Raw genomic sequence first — 19,382 nt, 5'->3', positions numbered from 1 at the left:
CCACTGACTGTGCTAACTAGCCATGTGCTAATAGGACTCATCACTGTGGCTAGTACTTGTTAATATTGTGTAATTTATCCAAGTTAAAAAATAATTATTATGTAGCCTAGGATAGCAACTACCAATTTCATACCTTTTCCCTCTTTGGAAAAATTTATTCACGTTTCCAAAATTCCAGTTTATACATGAAAAACTTTTTAAATGAGGGCACTGTATTTAGAAGTGAGAAATTTGTGTGCTAAATTTATTCACACTTTAGCTAATGAAAAATACCATAAGACCATTTTCTGGGCCAGTTCTGATATTCCCACGTCTGGGAAGACATTGAACTTGTGCTTGGTGATACTGTCAGGACCAAGGCGTAAATCAGGCAGGATGGAAGTATTTGTGCTTCTGGAGTGTATGCACCGTCACCTTCGCCCTGTGCAGGGAATGAACCCTAGTCCCTCGATGCCCACTTCTGCACATTTCAACTCAAAATAGCACAGTAGACCTTCATAATGACATGCTTGTTGCCGTGGGATTTACTTCTCTCGAAGCAGCCTATTGATATGTTTTTTTTAAAAATTGAAATGCTAGGAGTACAAAAATTTGGATGATATTCTTTTCTTGGAACAAAACATTCTTAAAAACTACAAGATCGGGGCTTCCCTGGTGGCGTGGTGGTTGAGAATCTACCTGCTAATGCAGGGGACACGGGTTCGAGCCCTGGTCTGGGAGGATCCCACGTGCCGTGGAGCAACTAGGCCCGTGAGCCACAACTACTGAGCCTGAGCGTCTGGAGCCTGTGCTCCGCAACAAGAGAGGCCGCTATAGTGAGAGGCCCATGCACTGCGATGAAGAGTGGCCCCCGCTTACCACAACTAGAGAAAGCCCTCACGCAGAAACGAAGATGCAACACAGCAAAAATAAATTAATTTAAAAAAACCCCCAAAAACTACAAGATCTTCATTGTTCTGGGAAAAGTAATCTTTTTAGCTTGGAGTTTCCTTTTTGCCTATGTTGGTTTCTTTGAAAGTCCTTGAGAAATGTTTCCCTTTGCAGTGAAATAAAAAACATTCAGACTACAAAACCCATCATTCTTGGCGGGGTCACGACCTGCACATCAGTTCTTCAGGGTATATGTGGTGCCGGTTAATAGCCACTCACTTTTCCTTTAATTTGAAAGTTATTTTTAGACTAACAGTCATGTTCTATGAGTTGGCTCAAATCTCCCCTTTCCGTTACCTTACCTACATATATCTAATAGTAATCTTATTTCTTAAGAATTTTGGCATATACTTAGTAATTTCTAAATTCTCTATTTCTTAGAGACTTTATGATATTGTGGGGACTTTGCTATTTAGTTACTTGGTATACAGTCGTATAGTACTGTTTCCTGGAAAGGTCTCACTTCCATGGAGGGCCCAGAATAAATTGTAGTGTTCTTGCTGGGAATCCTCAAGCCGTTCAAGGGGTTGTTGCTGGAGGGATGAAAGCATGGATGGGATGGGGGTCCGATTGGCTGGCACGGCCTTTACAGCATGTGCCAACAGTGTTCATTTAAGTCGGGAGTGTTGGTTTTTATTTTTTTAATGTCCTTAAATGCTGATGGTGGCCTGTGACTTAAAAGTAAGCTTGAGCTGTATTTTGCTGCCAGTTTCTGTGGGAGTTTAAAACAATATGGTGCCAGAGGTTTACATGTTTTTAAAATGGCCACAGGTGGCGGGAACAAAATAGATGAACACAGACGTGCTTGAAGGTTACAGTGGTTTCCTTTGGAGACTCACAGACAAGCATCAAAGCCTCTCCTGAAACGCTTGACATGATCATCTTAGTCTGGCTCTCCAGCTTCGGGTTTCAGTTACATTTTTGCTTATTGGGCCAGAAAAAAATCAAAATGGAGCTGGGTTTTCTTCCTTTTGCTGTTATCCTTCTGCTTCTTAACCTGCAGAACGCTGAGCCTGTGGCAGCCGCCGAGACCCTGGCCGAGGTACCTGAACATGTGCTTCGAGGCCTTCCAGAGGAAGTGAGGCTTTTCCAATCTGCTGTTGACAAGACTCGGGTTGGTGAGCACTGGGGTCAGAGAAGGAGAGGGAAGGGAGGGCAGGCTGTGGCGAGGCTTCCTCTGGGGCTTCTCAGGTAGGGAGCTCCCTCTAAAAGCAACGCATCTATACTCTGACTCAGAAGATTATGTTTTCCAGTTAAGAATCCAGGGTGGACCTAGATTATAAAATTAAACCAGAAGCACACCTTCACCCATCCCCCATCCTTCGTGATTCAGCCTGAGCAGCCCCCTTCCTCCGTGTCTCCCCAGGGCTCTCCTTCCCATAGAATGTATTGCTCCCTCCTCTGATTTCACTGTGATTTGAGTGTGATTATGCTATTATATTTATTCCATTATTTTGTATTTGTTTTCACATCTGTCCCTTTCACTGATTGTGAGTGCCTTCATTTCTTATTTAGCTTATGTCTCCAGTACCTGACGCTCAGTAGTTATTTTAGTGGATGATGACATGAGTGTATTCCAGTGCTTCTGGCTGGAATTTCTTGTTGAATACAGCCAAGCTTTTTTGTATTTAGTCTTGTTTTTGTGTCCTCATCTTTAGACAGAAGGCTAAGGAAATAAGTTATAAAAATTAGTCAAAGTACAATCTTGGAATGTATCATGTTTCTGTCCTGTTTTCTGTTTTTAAAAATGTACTTCTGATATTGCAGTTTATGTGTATATGTGTGTGAATAAATTTCTAATAAATCATTTTCCTAATTCTCATTGAAAATTATTCATTGAGTAATTTGAGCATTTATATTGTATTATTCATGAAAGTAGTTGATTTTATATCTCCATTAATTAATTATTAGCTGGGGTAACAAATGGGATTCATAGCAGACTTATAAGCAGTGGAATTAGTTCATTGTAGCTGGGCAGGACTGGCTGAGACCACAGCCTCCATCTGTAGGTGAGGTACCTGAGGCCAGAAGGTGACGGAACCTGTTCACAGTAAGAGTCACCCTGGCACTGGTTCCCTTGACTCCAGGGCATCTCCTGCCATTTTATCCACTGCTTCTGCATCTTGTTTGTTTGCCTTATGGTCAGTGTGGAGAAAATAGAAGTACCCCTGAGAATACCACAAAGCAGCATAAATCTGAGTTGCTTGAAAATCTGAAAAGTGAGTTGTTCAAGTTTTCAGGAAACAGAGAGAGGAGAGCGTTTTCCACTTTGAGCAAACAAACTTCAAAAATATTTATTCGAAACTATGTTTCTAACCCTTTATAAAAGCAACTTATGTTCATTGGGGACAACTTGAAATCTGTAGAAAAGTAGAAAGAAGAACGTAAAATTTATTTGTAGTTTTATTACATTCCAATATTTTTTTCTCTTTTAATTGTTGTGACTTTGCCCTCCTCCAAGTGTTTGTGATTATGCTGTCTGGGTAGTTTTACATGTAAAAATTAAAAACAGGCAAATATAAAATAATCTCTCCTACTTATAAAACAGTATAGGTTCTTTGCAGGCTATTAGGAAAATACGGAAGAATATAAAGAAGAAAAATAAATATCCCCATTGAATACTTGATTTAATTTGATTTTGCGTGATCTCGATTAATTTAACATTGTCTTGCTTTTAGGCTATCTAGCCTTTTAAGTATTTTGTGAAACTGAATTGCTTTTAATGCTTTAGTCTTTAAAATAACCACAGTACATTATGAAAATATTGGTTTTATTTTCTAGGTGTCTGGGCCACTAAGCCAATTTTAAAAGGCAAAAAGTTTGGGCCATTTGTTGGTGATAAGAAAAAAAGATCTCAGGTTAAGAATAATGTATACATGTGGGAGGTAAGAAATAATTCTGGTCCTTTGTTTATCAGAGTTATGTACATTTTTTAAGATATCATTCTATTCTCTTAGGATTTGACATTCTGAAATTAAAATAATCATCTTAATATGTTCTTTAAAATCAAGAATATTTTTGTTAGAGAGAAAATGTGTTTCCTTAGATACAGACTGATTTTACATTTGTATTTTGAAAGTGCTTGGCTGTCCTCAACAATAAATGTCAAATCGACCCTTTATTTGCCTTGTTCAGGACTTTGCAGCCAGGACTTTGGTCTGCCACTTTACAGGCTTGCAGACAGATACCGTAAAAGACACTCCAAGGTGGCCACAAATACAGCGTTGTTAGGGTCTTCTCCGTATTTTAGAAACTAATCTCTGTGTTGCTGGAACATTCAGAGTTGGACATAATTAGCACGCGGTATACTTATATAGTGCTTTGGACTTTTAGAAAGGCTTTCATTCTGTTCATTTCACGTTCTCACAACAGTCCTAGGAGAGAGGGAGTGTTCGCACACTCCGTACTCAGGGAAGCCATCCAGAGCAGAGGGAGCAACTCCTCCTTGTGGGGCCCACGTGTTGAGAGTGTTGTCAGTGCAGAACCAGAACCCACGTCTCCTGCCTGGCAGTGCGGCAGTTAAAAATGTTTCATTGGCTTGCCTGGGTTCACATCCCGCCTTTGTAACTTTGGGCAGGGCACTTAACCTCTGGGCCCTAAAACCCGCAATTTAAAAGTGGGGAGAATAAAAAATAATCTCATTAAGAAAGCTGTAAAGATAAAATATCTTGTTATTGTTTCCTGGAGAGTTGCCTGTGAATTCAGCATTTCTGTTGAATTTAATTCAGATCAGGTGCCCTCGGGAAGCTCCTCATGTTCTTGTAGGACTCAATGGTGTGACTCCTTTTTAAAGCAAGTGAAATTTTTTGATTGTAAGGAAAAGCATTTCTTTCAGATTGTCTTAGATTGAATCACATCTGTTTCATATGTAAACATATAAAAGTCTAAAAATAAAATACGCCTAGGAAATGTCTGGATACTTTCCATCAAGAAGTTCTGTGGCATTTGTCCGTTGGAGGTATGTTGCTATTTTTCTCAGTGCTATGAACAGTGTTTCTTGCCTTGAAAATTCTGACGGTTTCTCTAAGTAATTTTGAGAGTTTCTTTGAATCCCTTATAATAAATCTAGTGACAGTTAACCCAAGGAGTCTTAGGAAATGACCATTTACCAAGGGAGTGATTACTTTGTGTTATTTCACAACTTTTGAGTGAAAACGGTGCTGTATTTGTAGAAAAACTGCCCAGCCAAAAAAAAATTACTCAGGATAATGCCTGAACGCTTAAAATTGTCTTGACCACAAAATTATGTTCCCAAATAAACAGCATTTTTAATTTTAGGAGTTTCCCAAGTGAAACCAACAAATACGCTCTACCAGGTTAGCGTTAATCCTAGTTAGGATGTGTCAGGGAACCAGGAAATGCTTACTCTAGTTCTGTGTGTATCTAAGGTTGAAAAAATGTCATTAATAGTAAACCTAAGTTTATGGTACCTGTTGTACTCGGCATAACAATTTGATATTGTTGGGCATATTATATAAATTATTAACAGTGCCTTTTGTAAATTAAGCTTCATTTGTATTGAAATTCATACAGAGTATGAATTCATAGTAGCTTGGTGAAAATTATAATTTGGAGCCATGATGTATTAGAGATTCGATTTTTCCTATAAACTTGTTAGCATCCCACTGTTAATTTAAGATGCTTCTACTTATGTACTGCCACAGTTTGGGAATCCTTATGACATTGCCAGTTCTTGTTAGTCAGGTTTAAACATTTAGTTCTTGTCAAGGCTGGCTTTTCCTCCCTGCAATTAAAAAAAAAAATCTGGCTGTCATTCGGATAGTTTCAACTCTGAGGTATATATTCCATGCAGAAACCTTTAAGCCTTTTGCTATGTTAAAATAAAAGTAGAATATGACATACACATGTGGAGGTATGTATTTGGCAAAGTATAGGAAGCGTAAATTATAATGTACATATTTCTTATAAAGAAGAAAATAAAAATCCAGGTAAAATTTAGTGTTTCCCCATTAACTTATTCCAACCTTGGTCTTATCTTCAGAGTTGCAACGGAGTGCCCCCAATTAATGTAACGGAAACTGCTTATCATTAAAATCTCATCTTGGCATTTGTTCTTCCCATTAAAGCCCCTTAAGGCCAGTTTATCTTTTTGCGCACTGGTCTTTTGCCTCAGCTAAAACTCCATTTTAAAGCTAATCTGAAAGAAAGTGTTAAATTGCTTTTCTTGAGCCCCTTATTATCTAACACAGTCTGAAGTCCTCTAAGTTTTCACTGAAAGCATTCTATTAAATCAAAACTAATGAGAGAAACAGTAGAGTATCCTCAGGGTGAATGCACAAAACAGTCAGGTTCTGGAAAGAGGAGGGCACTCTTTGGTCAGTTCCCGGTGGGGAATTGCTGGCAGGCTGAAGGCTGGACTTCACGTAATACTGCTCTCGACTCCCCTCCCCCTGAAAAAAACACAAAAGCACAAAAAAACAAAAACGCGCACACACACCCCGAGCAATGTGCAGTATTCTAAAGCCACTTCTGGTAAAAGCCCTTCACGTTCACTTCCATGGGGCTAAACTTGCTTCTGATGAACAGAACTTTTGAATTGTTTGCATGTTTTAATAAGTCTTTTTAAAAAAAAATTAGCCTTTATTTATTTTTTTTTGCGGTACGCGGCCCTCTCACTGTTGTGGCCTCTCCCGTTGCGGAGCACAGGCTCCGGATGCGCAGGCTCAGCGGCCATGGCTCACGGGCCCAGCCGCTCCACGGCATGTGGGATCCTCCCGGACCGGGGCACGAACCCATGTCCCCTGCATCGGCAGGCGGACTCTCAACCACTGCGCCACCAGGGAAGCCCAGTCTTTACTTTTTAGAGAGTTTAAGGTTCATAGGAAAATTGAGCAGAAAGTACAAAGAGTTTTGAAATCTCCCCCATGAGCCCTACAGACACAGCTTCCTCACTATGCACATTTCTACCAGAGTGGGACATTTGTTACAGTTGACACACCATTATCACCCAGAGTCCATGGTTTATATTATGGTGCACTTTTGGTGTTGTACCTTCTAATAAGTCCTTTTTAAATTATAAAGGTAATACATGCTCAACTGTAAAATAATATAAACCATACAGAAAACTATAAACAAGACAGTAAAAATCACCAGTGAACATCATGGTGTGCATTCTTTTAGTTCTGCTTCTCTGTCCTCTCTGTTTTTTTTTCTCTCACACACACTGGTATGTATACAAACACCATATATAGACATTTCATACAGTTGAGATCAAGCAGTATATGTATGCAATTTTGTAATGTGCTTTTTTCTCTTAATATGTTATGGATGTGTCCATGTCAAATGCTTATCTACATCATTATTTCTTATATAGTACCTAGAATTCCATTGTATCCTTCCACTGTTTAACCAGTGGACATTTAAGTAGTTTTAATCTTTTCATGATATTAACAATTCTTCGGGAGGGAAGGATTGGGAGTTTGGGATTAGCAGATGCTAGTATAGAATGGATAAACAACAAGGTCCTACTGTAAAGCGCAGGGAACTATATTCAGTATACTGTGATAAACCATAAGAGAAAAGAATATGAAAAAGAATACATAGATATGTATAACTGGATCACTTTGCTGTACAGCAGAAAATACAACATTGTAAATCAACTATATTTCAATAAAATTAAAAATAAAAACAATTCTTCAAAGTATGAAACTCACTGTATATACATTTTTGTTCACTTGTCTGGTTATCTTCTTAAGATAAATTCCTAGAAGTATAATAGTTAAATCAAAAGTTATGTACATTTTAATTTTTGGTAAATGTTCCTAACAGGCCTCCAAAAGGATTGTACTAATTTACATAGCTACCAAGAGTAAATATTCCTTCCTAGTTTTTTTTGTTTTGTTTTTTGGCCGTGCCAGACGGCATGTGGGATTTTAGTTCCCCGACCAGGGATTGAACCTGTGCCCCCTTCAGTGGAAGCGTGGAGTCCTAACCACTGGACTCCTGGGGAAGTCCCTTCCTAACTCTTTAAAACCAGTACTGTTAATGTTTTTAATAGTTTCTTCCCCCCATTCTTAATAGATGAAAACTGATAGTTCACTGCTTGCATTTGCATGTTATTCATTTAGGCAACAAATTTTGAGTCAGGTGGATGGAGGGAAGAAGTAGAATTGCATTTCAACTGAAATTGATAGAGAATTTATTTCTCTATAATGAGAAGACTTTAATATAATTTTTTTCAGAAGTGAAAACAAACTTTTTATCATTCAGCACTGTTATGATCAGATATTAACAAGTACATTTCATGATCTTTACTATCTCAATTCTTCTAATTTCAAATTATTTCTAATTAAAAAATGGAGGCAAGAAGATATGAGACCAGAGAAGTCAACCAGCTGATTCTACAGAACCTTTTTTCAGAAAGTACCACTCAGCCCTTACTGCTCCTTTCCAGCCTCTCAACGATGCCTAGCATGCTAGTAAAAGACCTGGAGCACTAGGGAAATCCAACCTGCCACCTGTTTTTTCACAGTCCGAGAGCTAAGAATGGACTTTACGCTTTCAAGTAATTTTAAACAAAGATCAAATGTTTTGTGACATATGAAAATTATATGAAATTTAAACTTCAGTTCATTAATAAAGTTTTGTTGGAACACAGAACATTCATTTGTTTACATATTACCTGTGGCTGCTTTTGCCCTACAGTGGCCAAGTTGAGCAGTTGTGACAGAGACCATATGGCTTGTAAAACTGAAAATATTTTCTGGCCCTTTACAGAAAGTTTGCTGAGCCCTGGTCTCTGTGTGTGAAAAAGAGAAGCAGTGGGAGTGAGTGTGGTGATGTCTGGGGTCTTAGGTTTACTGGGAAGCTGTGTGGTTAATAGGAGTGCAAAGATTTGGAACTTGGTACTTAAAAGTGGGCTAGCCATAGATTTCATTGTCACAGAAACTGCTATACCAATCATATTTCTCTCAGGAACTTCAGGAGGGTGAGGACGTTGAAGTGCAGAGAATTAAGCGACCTTTTTGAATGAGTTAACTTGTACTTAGATTGGCAGCTTGGTATGGTGCAAGAAAAAAATTCTCTTTGAGAGTTTATTTATTTACTTATTTAACCCCTCTTTGTTAATAAGCTCTTACCATGTGCTGGGCACTGTCCTCAATTCTGGAGCACTGAGCTTGCCATATAACATTTGTGGTATTGTATGGACTACTGACAGTACCCCATGGGGATTTTTGTTTGTGGAATAAAAGAATACTAGAAACACCCTAAATCTTTCCACAGATGAGAAATCTGAGATGAGTGCAGATGACCTGCTTAATGTCTGAAACTGTCGGTTTTGGAGTTAGGTCTAGAGCCCAGGTTTCTCGGTTGCCTACTCAGTGCTCTTCCCACCAACAGAGCCTAGAGATTATTACTCTTTTTTGTGTTGTGGACCCTTTTGAAAATCTCCCCAGAAAATATACAAATGCACATTATACACAAAATTTTTTACATGATTTCTAGGGTTACATGGAATTTTTAAACATCCGTCATCCAGAGTTAGAATTTCTAATTTAAGAATGAGTTATTTCATTCATCCTGTGGAGGTTGATTGGGGGCCTACTTTGAACCTGTCAACATTTATTGAGCATCTGTTGTGCGGGTTTCCAGAAATATTTGTGTGGTCGTAGGTATGAAACTTACTCAAAGTAGTTTCAAATGAGGGTCAAGGGTCAGGCAGTGTGGGGTTTTGGTAATGATGGCTCTGGGACTGGGCTTTGCAGGTTTGAGAGGCCCAGCTGTTTAGTTTTTAAATTTATATTTTAGAATCACCTATAGGTTGGCTTATTGTAGTAAAATGTGCTACCACCTATTAGATTTTTTATTTCCCTTATTCTAGAATCTTCAGAATATTTCAGATACAGTGATGCCTTTGAATAGCTCTTAAAAGAAGCCCTGGTTTTCTAAAGCAATCTACCAAAGATCCATTTTTGTCTATAGCTCTTGGAAAGTTACTTCTGTAGGGTGGTGTCTTATGGTCCTTAACAAGCCCTCTGGGTGTCTAATTCTGGAACTCAAAAACAAATGGAATGTGAACAGACCAAGAAGGTGTAGTGTTTTCTAGGTAGCAGTGTTAATACAATTCTTTATATCTTATAAAGACATAATTTTTATTAAGTGTTTTCCTTGAAATGCTCTTATTCCAAAAGGTTATCCTTTTTCTTTTTCCTTTATCCTTACTTTTAAATGAGGATAACAAGCTCCTCATAGATTTGTTTGGCTACAAATGAGATCATGTATATGAAAATACTTGATATGGATGACTCTGGCTAATAAGTAAATATTAGTTGAACCTGAACATCAAAGAGAAACTCTTGAATGATCATGTAGAGGATAAAGACACTTTAAAAAAAAAATGGTTGCATATTTAAAGATTACTGATCTTTATTTTTTGCTTAGAATTTCATTCTCTTCTAATGTTAGAGTATGAGCTATAATTTGAACCAAGAAGTTAGAGTACTGTGTGGGGGGAAGTCCTGGAATTGACTTCTGAATGCACACTGAGTTATTATTTACTTACGGAAATGCATTGGAGGTAAATGCCATACAGGTTGGGCGGCTAGTGGAGATGTGAACCTTCTGTCTCCCCTTTACTCCTTTTGTCAGTCTAAACACATGGAAATATAATTAGATGTTGTCTGTCTTCCAGGGACAGACAGGGAAGGTGGAAAATGATCATAATGTTGGAAATTCAACAAGCTAGATCCCCAGAGAAAAGAGATGAGAAGGGACCTCAGACAGTATGACAAACCAGAGCCACTGGAATGGAGCTTGGACCTCCAGGAGAGGTTCTGTGTCCATCAACAGTGTGTTAGAGCTCTAGGCTACATACAGGTGGAGGGGCAAGTCCAGAGAACAGCCAACGGAAGGCTTTATTTCTGAAGAGTCTAACTGTGGCGGGACTGGTTTGGATGAGTAAAAGACTTAGCTCAGCGTGAGGAGGTGTCTTCACTGCTCTGCCTTAATTCCTGGGAGTGATTTCTGTTAAAGAAGGTTGGTTACTGCAAGTTGAGAGTGGGTAAGGACCTCAGGCAAACAGTTGAGGGTTGGAATGATGATACATTCATGTTAATTGAATGAGGTTTTTTTTTTAAATTTTCAAATTTGAATTAATACATGTATATTATAACAAGTAAATGATCAGTTAAGACCCTCACCCCCAACCCATGAGGTAATAATAACTGTGTTTAACAGTTTGGTTCTGTACAGACCTTTCTCTGTCTGTCAGGAGGATATCATTTTGAATGTGCTTTTAAATTGGAGTGTGTGCTAATAAAATGTGAATTTAGATTATTTTTAGGCCTTTTGAAATGATTGGATTAAATTGAATTGAAATTGGGTGGTGTGAAAATTACATTCTGTTTGACAGTGAGTTAATACCTAGTCTTTGTTTAGTGGTAGTGGGGGAAAGGAGGTTAGGCCTGGATGACCTAGGGGCGGTTAAGGATGGGAGGAGGGGGTTGGAAAGAGAGAAAAACAGAAATGGAGCAGTAAATGCGGGAACCAGGTTTGAATCCTGGCTCTGACTCTCAGTGACTTCAGAGTTCTAGTCAAGTTATCATCTTTCCCTAGTGTCCTCACGTATAAAAGGGACTTAATAATATGTCATAGGGTTCTTATAGAGGTTAAATAAAATAACACGTGGAGCATCTAGCCCAGTGCTTGGCATAGAGGTGCTTCCGTTCCTTCAATTCTTCCTCTCCAAACAGGGAATTTCCATTTGAAAGTTAACTTGTAAAAATTGTTTTATAATAGTACATAATCAGGTACCCTTGCTTTGTTAAAAGGGACTGTTTATAGGGGAAAAATTATTGATTATATGGAAGTATTTCTCCTTGGGATCAAGTCAGCTGAGTATTTCTTAGTCATTTTCAAGATTTGGAAATAGACTTGTTATGCATCATTGTTGAGTTTGAGCTGGGCTGGGAGTTTTACCTGCCTTTGCATTGTCTCTGCCCGAAAGGAAGGGATTCTGATTCTCCCTGTCTTTCCACTACCCGAGCCTCGTGGTGTTACGGTACGTGTGCCGTCTAGTAATTTGTACTTACATTAAGCAAAATTCTGTCACATTTTAAAAGATAGGTCCTTTGTGTCAGTCACTGAAGTTAATTCTGACTGGAAACCAAAGTTTGACCAACTGAGGTAGGAATTGTATGAAAACACGCTTTCATCCCAGTTCCTAATTACAAGGTTTGACTCTCAATAAAAGTGAGAAAGCTACATATTTTTAAAGAACTTTGTATGTGTGATGATGATGATGGGAAGAGGATGGGGGCTGTGAGCCTAGCATTCAGCAGATCTTGGCTGCCTTTCTTCAGACTTGGGTTTTCATTCATTCTCCCCACCTACTTCCCTTTTTTTACTTAGAGATTATACTAAATCAGTGGAGGAAAGGTAGACAATTCAGATGGGCAGAAGAAAATAAAAATTACGAATAATCCCACGTCTCCGAGAAAACCATTATTAACATAGTCACGTATTTAAGTTTCAGGTTATTTTTCTCTTCATGTATTAATATGTTTAAAACAATAATGGTATCATCTAAGCCATACTTTATATAAATGGCTTTGTTCAATCATCAGTGTATTATGACTTTTGTACTGATAAATATATTTCCACAACTTCTGGTTATCTTTGTTTTCTCCTAATTATAGAGATAATGTGTATTTACTGAAAAAATTCTTAAGGAGTACAAAGATACCAGAAAATACAGGTTTCCACTTGAGTCAGTCATTCATACAACAGTATTTTTTAAGGTCTGCTTAGTATTCCACTATATGCCTGGATTGTCATACTGAGCTAATCTGTGGTGGTCTCCATTTAGCAATGAATTAGAAACAGTCTGTAGTAAACCACGCTGCTGTGAACACCTTCGTACATACATCGTGATGATTGCCCGGTCATCTCATGAGAATAAATTCTTACAGGTGTATATGCTGGTTAAAGTGTGTGTACATTTTAAAGTTCTTTGGTCAATATTTCTTAATTCCCTCCAGAAAAAATTAAACCAATTTATTCTCTGATTAGCATTTTGGGGGAATGTCTTGCTTTCTAATCCTGTTTTTTTTTTTCCCCTTTAAAAAACAATTTTTACCAGTTTGACAGGTAAAAACATTACTTAATTTGGAGTTATTTTGATTATTAGGTAAATTTAATTTTTTTTCTGCGAGGTTTTGGCCATGGGTATTCCTTTGTGAATTACTTGTTTGCACATTGTAAAAAAATTGAATTGTTCATCTTTTTATATAAAACTAAGTATTTTAGTTTAAGCATGACTTAGTAGATGCCTTAGTCTCTTTTGTAACAAAACGAGCTGTACATAAATACTTCACTCAAGTGGAACACCTTGCTCTTTGCAAAGGTCTTTATTGACCTGGGAGCCAGGAAATTTCAGCACAGCCTTGTTACTGTTCTCCAGCTGGCCTATAGACTTGATGCCTCTCTCCAGCTGCCTTTAACTGTGTGGGATTTTCCAGCACCATCTCTGCGTTTGTCTGTAGCTGTGTCAGTATATGCGTGGGGAGTGAGTGGGACTCTGCTATCTATGGTGATAAATCCAAACAAGACTTTTTATTCCTAAGTTAATAAAAAGTAACTAATATGGACTGACACTGTTAAAAGACCAACTGACTACTCCATTTTCCTTATTTTATCATGCTGGCAAACAGGGCAAAAATATCTCTTAAACATTTTAATGTAAAGTAGCTTAAGTTATTTTGGTGTGGAAAGTTTAAATTTTGTACTGTGATTCTGTCTCCTCCTAACATACCATGTGGGGCTGCACTTTCGCTTTATTTTAAAGGGAGAGGAGCGTGTCTGCGTGTGCTTGCATGTGTACAAGCTGAGGGTGAGTGTGACAGTTTGAAAAGGACTCAAGTGTGACATGGATAACCTCTTTTTAGAATGGTGCAGATAGGTGTTTTAGTAAACAACCAGTTTTTGAATAAACTCACTGTGGGTACTTATGGGATAGTGAAAATATTGACACTTCGTGGTGACTAAACAGAGTAACCGCAAAGCACTTTCTAGCATGGCACCTGTCACATAGTAGATGCTCATTAAATGATGACAGTTATATGTTCGTATATCATGTCATTAATTTCATAGTTATTTATTGAGAGCCTACTCTCTGCCAGGCACTGGTCAGGGTTTTGGAGTTACTGCAGTGAATGAAAAGACGGAAATGTCTTCTCACGGAGCTAATACTCTGGTGTGGGGAGATAGTCACTAAATAAGTAAGTAAGTAGATGATCCCACACTTTAAAAGAGCACAAGTACCATGAAGAAAAATAAATCGGGGAGATGACTGGAGGTGCTGATGGGCAGCGAAGGATTCGCAGCTTTAGCTAGGGTGGTCAAGGAAGGCACTGTTAAGTAGAGGTCAAGCAGAGCTGGGATTAAGCCCATCTTTACTACTGATTAAGTGAGTGACTTTGGGAAAGGCATTTAATCTTTGATCCTTAATTTCCACGTTACAAAAAGGGATAATAATGAACTTGATGCATAAGGTTAAATGAGATAATACAGAAAGCATGTAGCATTATGTCAGATATCTAACTCGCAGCAGGAAGAAAGTGTGGTTCGTGGCTAGGAAGGTGGGCACTGCCCTGGCAGTCACAGGCTGGGAGACACAGTCATGCCCAGAGGAGCCGAGAGTGGGGGCTTTGTTCCTGCAGGGAAGCTGCAGCAAACAACAGTGTTTAATGTGGGTAGGAGAGAAAAGAAGAAATGAGTGGTGGGAGTCTTGGTTGTGTATGTGTAGGGAAGAAACAGAAGCATCAAGATCCTCTCCTTTCTTCCAAAAGCGAAAGTAAAAGACTCATTCCTTTTGCTATGTTTTTGACAGGACTGTCACCAGTTAATTCTGCAGTTCTATTTCAGTGCCTGATCAAGTGTTTTGCAGTCTAATTTTGGGGAAGTAAAACCTAGATAAATCTATGTATGTATATACAAAGAAAGTTAAAAATAGCTGCTCAGTAGATTGTGTTTAAGATGAAGGAATGAATGCTGGAAGCATCTGGGAGGAGGAATTGACTGAGAGAGGATGATCAGGGGAAGCTTCTTGCAAGAGTAGAGTTGATCTGACTCCTCAAAGAGGGGTCGGCTTTTTGGTCTTGTTTCGGAAGGACACCGATATTCCCTGCTCTGGATAGAGAAGGTTTTAAGGTCAGCGGAGTTTGCAAAAGCATCATACCCTGTCACCCACGTGGAGGTTCACACTGCATGTTCACTTACTGAAGTTTCTGTCAGCCCTGCAGTAAAGGCACCTGCTGAGCTGTGAACCCCAGCAGGACTGGGCCTCCACAGTCGACTTGCAGAACAGCCCAGAAAGCTCAGGGCATGCGGGTGCTGTGGAGCACCGCTGCGGGCTCCCTCTTCCTCTGTTACCCTGGAGGGAGCAGCGCTGTCACTCGTCTTTGTGTACGTATTTGCGAAGCATTTGGAGATCATCAAGCACATTTCCTTATAGCACTTGAAGTTTAGGAGAAAAAAAATTACACCCAAATAGAAAAATAACTAGTGAGGATTATTCAATTTTGGATCTCAGTTTTCATCTTTATTTTCCTTTTTTCTGTTGCTTATTTATTTTGTTTCCGTGAAACGCTTTATAGAGTATTTGCGTATAATGAGCAAGAACTGTCTTAGAAGTTGAAAATGGAAACCTTTAAACGATATTTTATTTTAACAAAATGTGTTTTTCCCCCTCCCAAGGTCTATTACCCAAATTTGGGGTGGATGTGCATTGATGCCACCGATCCAGAGAAGGGGAACTGGCTGCGCTATGTGAATTGGGCTTGCTCAGGAGAAGAGCAAAATTTATTTCCACTGGAAATCAACAGGGCCATTTACTATAAAACTTTAAAGGTAAGAGTGTTAGAATTAGCCTGCCGGTACTCCGCATGCGTTACTCTGCACGCGTTTCTGCAAACGCTGTCCTCAGTCGTGACCATGGGGAGTGACTTTGCAGACCTTGAAAGGGTTCTATTTGAAAGTGGTTCTTCGACACAGTGAAAGGTCTGTGTTTTAAATATACAGTTGCCACTGCTTCGTGTGAGGAAGGGCACTAAAGCAGGAAGGTCGTGTTAAGTAATTACATACGGCATCTTTATAGATACTGATGAGTTAAGCATGTGGCAGCTACTTCCCTCTTAAGATACAGATGCATTGGGAACTGTCTGACTGGCCAATTTATCTAACTGTAAGAAACTCTCGATAGCTCTGGCGGTTCTGTGTTAACTGAAAACACATTCTTAGTCTTCAGTATAGTGTAGCTTTGGATTACCTTTTCTTTTCCCTAAATTTTATTCAGAATGGAAATTACACAGAACATGTTTCTTACTTCTGCTAAATTTTTATTTGGAGACGTTAATTGTTGAGGAAAATCAACAAGTAATGTAAAGAAGAGGAAAATCATTTTTTAGAGTTTGTGGTGAGGTCAGAGGTCACCGAGTACATTCAGGGAAGTTAGAATTAGGAAGCGTTGTTATATCTGCAACAAGCAAGCCCACATCTGTCTCCCTCGTTTTTATGTTCTCCTGGAAGGCAAATCTGCACTCATCCTGCAGGGAAATGTTCTCTAAGGCAGAGTCTTGAGGCTCTAAAGATAGATGAGTGTTGCTTTTTGCTTTTTGGAATAGGTATGTTCGCTAAAGTTGCTGTAAGGCAGATTTTTCCTTATTCACTTACTTCCATTAAAAATGTCATAGACTGGGGGACAGTCCATGAAAAAAATTATCTCCATGTAGGTGAAAACTCTTGATGAACAAACATTTAAGATGATGGTCAGCTTCGTAGCATGCTGAGTTTTGCCTGTGTGTAGCACTAGGACTTTTGGAAGTTAACTTAGCTTATAGCTGTTTAACTTTCCTTTGTATTTTTCCCTGTCATCTTTAGGCAGTTGGATTGCCCTTTACCTCATATAAACCCACGTCCTTGCTTTCAATTCCTGTAGGAAATATTTTCTTTTGTGGTACTTCCTCATTTAAAACCTCTATAACCTCCTTTCTGCTGGATTGTAATAGCATGATTTTCTGGCAGGCATTACTGTACAATTTTGTTACACTGGAGTTTGAAATTGGATTCAAAATTTGATTCAAGAATTCATTCTGTTCTCAAATTGATTTAAAGTGAGAGTTACATCTGGTTGAATCAGTGAGGCAGAATTCTGGTGGAGATGAAGTACCAGCGAGGGGAGGCATATGAGACACCTGAGGGAGTAGTAATGAGGTTCCAGGGCAGAGGAAGCCCAGGGAGATACTGGGGCACTTGGCAGTTCTTTCATCAGACCTCAAGTTAAGATGTGTTCATCTCTGATAGCAAAGCCGAGAACCGTTGAGAAGCAAGAGAGAAATAGTGTTTGGGAGTGAACTCTGGAGCCAGACTCCTGGATTAAATCCTGGCTTGCTGTGTGACCCAAGGCAAGTCATTGTGATTTTACTAGCTGCGTAACTTTAGGCAAGTCACTTTCCTGTGCCTCGGTTTCCTTATTTGTAAGATACAGATAATTATAGGGTTGACCTCATATGGTTATCATGGGTGATTGTGGGTAGATTTCTAGCACCTAGTAAGTGCTACATAAATGATAGCTGTTATTTTTGGCAAGGCAGTGTAGTGTCATGGTTAGGGCTGGGGACTCTGGAGCAGACTGCCTTGTGAGCAAATTTTGGCTTTGAGATGTGTGACCATGAGAAGTTACACCCTCTGTCTTAGTTTTCTCATCTGTAAAAATGGAAGTAATAGTAAAAATTAATAATACAGTTGTGAAAATTAAACAAACCAATATGTGTAAGATTCTGTGAAGAGTTCCTAGTCTAACCTAAGTACTCAAAGTGTTAACTAGCTATACTACTACTATTATTTTTACCTTTCTTTGTTGGAAGTAACATAGCTCTGATCTTTGCAGACCTTCCCCAATACTGACCTTTGATGTTTGCTCAAGTATGTATGGCCTTTCAGATTCCTTACTTGTGATTATATTCTCCTAGATTAAGCTTTCTGTGGGTTAGGTTTTGTAAATAAATTACATGTGATGTTCTGTATCACCTTCTCACCTATAATCTAGGTAATCACATGGTTTTGTTTGTAATATGATTAAAAACTGTTTTAAATTCCTGAAGGTTAATTGTTAGCTTGCTCTCCATTCATTCCTCTATTTATTGGTTGAGCAAATACTGAGTGTCTACTATGTACCAGGTATTCTCCTGTAGTAGTGAACAGAACAGACAAGGTCTCTGGTCTCATGGAGCTTCCAGTTTATGGGGGAGGTGGCAGATAATAAACAAGTGAATAAGTAAACAAAATAATTTCAGGTAGTGATAAGTGCACTGAAGACAATAAAATGTGTTAGATTGTCCAGGTAGGGGGAGGGCGGCTTTAGCTCTGGTAGGTCAGGGAAGACAAGATATGGGGGCACCTCTTCTCTTCCCCCACTGGCATGGGAAGGAGCCAGCCACTCGAAGATCTCTGCTGGAAGAGCAGTTCAGGAAGAGGGGTGCTGGTAGAAGCAAAGGTATTGAAGTGGGAATAAGCTAGATTTTGGGGGTTTTTTTGTTTGTTTGTTTGTTTTAAAGGAATAGAACAAAGGCTGGTTTGGCTAGAGCAAGGAGAGGTGGTGAATGAGGCTGGTGAGGTGGGCAGGGGCCAGATCGGGGGGCCGGCTGGCCTGAAGGGAAACGTATGAGTTTTAGTCTTCAGTTCACCCATTTGAGAATTGAAGCTGTCTGACCCGTGACTTTTAAAAGATCACGCTGGGGGATAGATGGTAGGTGGGTAAGCGTGGAATGCTTTGTGTGTTCTCATAATTCTGGAGTATTTCTCTTTTTTTTTTTTGCGGTATGCGGGCCTCTCACTGTTGTGGCCTCTCCCATTGCGGAGCACAGGCTCCGGACGCGCAGGCTCGGCGGCCATGGCTCACGGGCCCAGCCGCTCCGTGGCATGTGGGATCTTCCCAGACTGGGGCACGAACCCGTGTCCCCTGCATCAGCAGGCGGACTCTCAACCACTGCGCCACCAGGGAAGCCCTGGAGTATTTCTCTTAATTTGACCTACTGTCAGGAATATTTATGGCAACCCTTGCCTGTACCTAATTGGTCTGGTAAAATTTCAAGTTTATATTTACTGATATTTAGAGAAGAGAGAGTGCTTCATTCTATAAGCCTGTCAGAACCCAAAGGAAGAGTTTAAAGTCTTCCTGTTGTTTTTTGTTAAATATCAAAATATATTTTAAAAAAGGTTGTTTGGACTTTTGACTTTATTTCTTTTAATGTGGGTTTATATTTCCTGTGTTTAAGGACATAAATTTTCTTCTGAAAGTTGACTTACAAAATCTTAAATGCGCTAAGCAGTGCAGAAGAAAAAACTACAGTACAGAAGCAAGCAGTCGTTGATTTTAAAAGATGTATTATTTTCCTCTTCATAAAGCCCTGTTATTTGTGTAGCTGTTTTAATAG

At 39.2% G+C, this 19,382-nt stretch overlaps 1 protein-coding gene across 2 annotated transcripts in view; it reads left to right on the top strand.

The window, feature by feature from the left end:
• Positions 1-19,382, top strand: part of PRDM2 (PR/SET domain 2) — a 107,406-nt gene that overhangs the window by 14,675 nt on the left and 73,349 nt on the right. The window contains exons 2-4 of one of the 2 annotated variants that reach the window (XM_081256028.1): positions 1,934-2,048; positions 3,712-3,815; positions 15,646-15,798. In XM_081256028.1, the coding sequence (XP_081112154.1) occupies positions 1,934-2,048; positions 3,712-3,815; positions 15,646-15,798 (372 nt within the window). Of the gene's footprint in view, positions 1-1,868; positions 2,049-3,711; positions 3,816-15,645; positions 15,799-19,382 lie in introns of those variants that run through there. The other variant, XM_081256029.1, reaches the window with a different exon arrangement.

This window comes from Mesoplodon bidens, assembly GCF_964165515.1.
Source record: "Mesoplodon bidens genome assembly, chromosome: 2".
NCBI classification, from domain to species: Eukaryota; Metazoa; Chordata; class Mammalia; order Artiodactyla; family Ziphiidae; genus Mesoplodon; species Mesoplodon bidens.
This window is presented reverse-complemented; position numbering and strand designations above follow the sequence as displayed.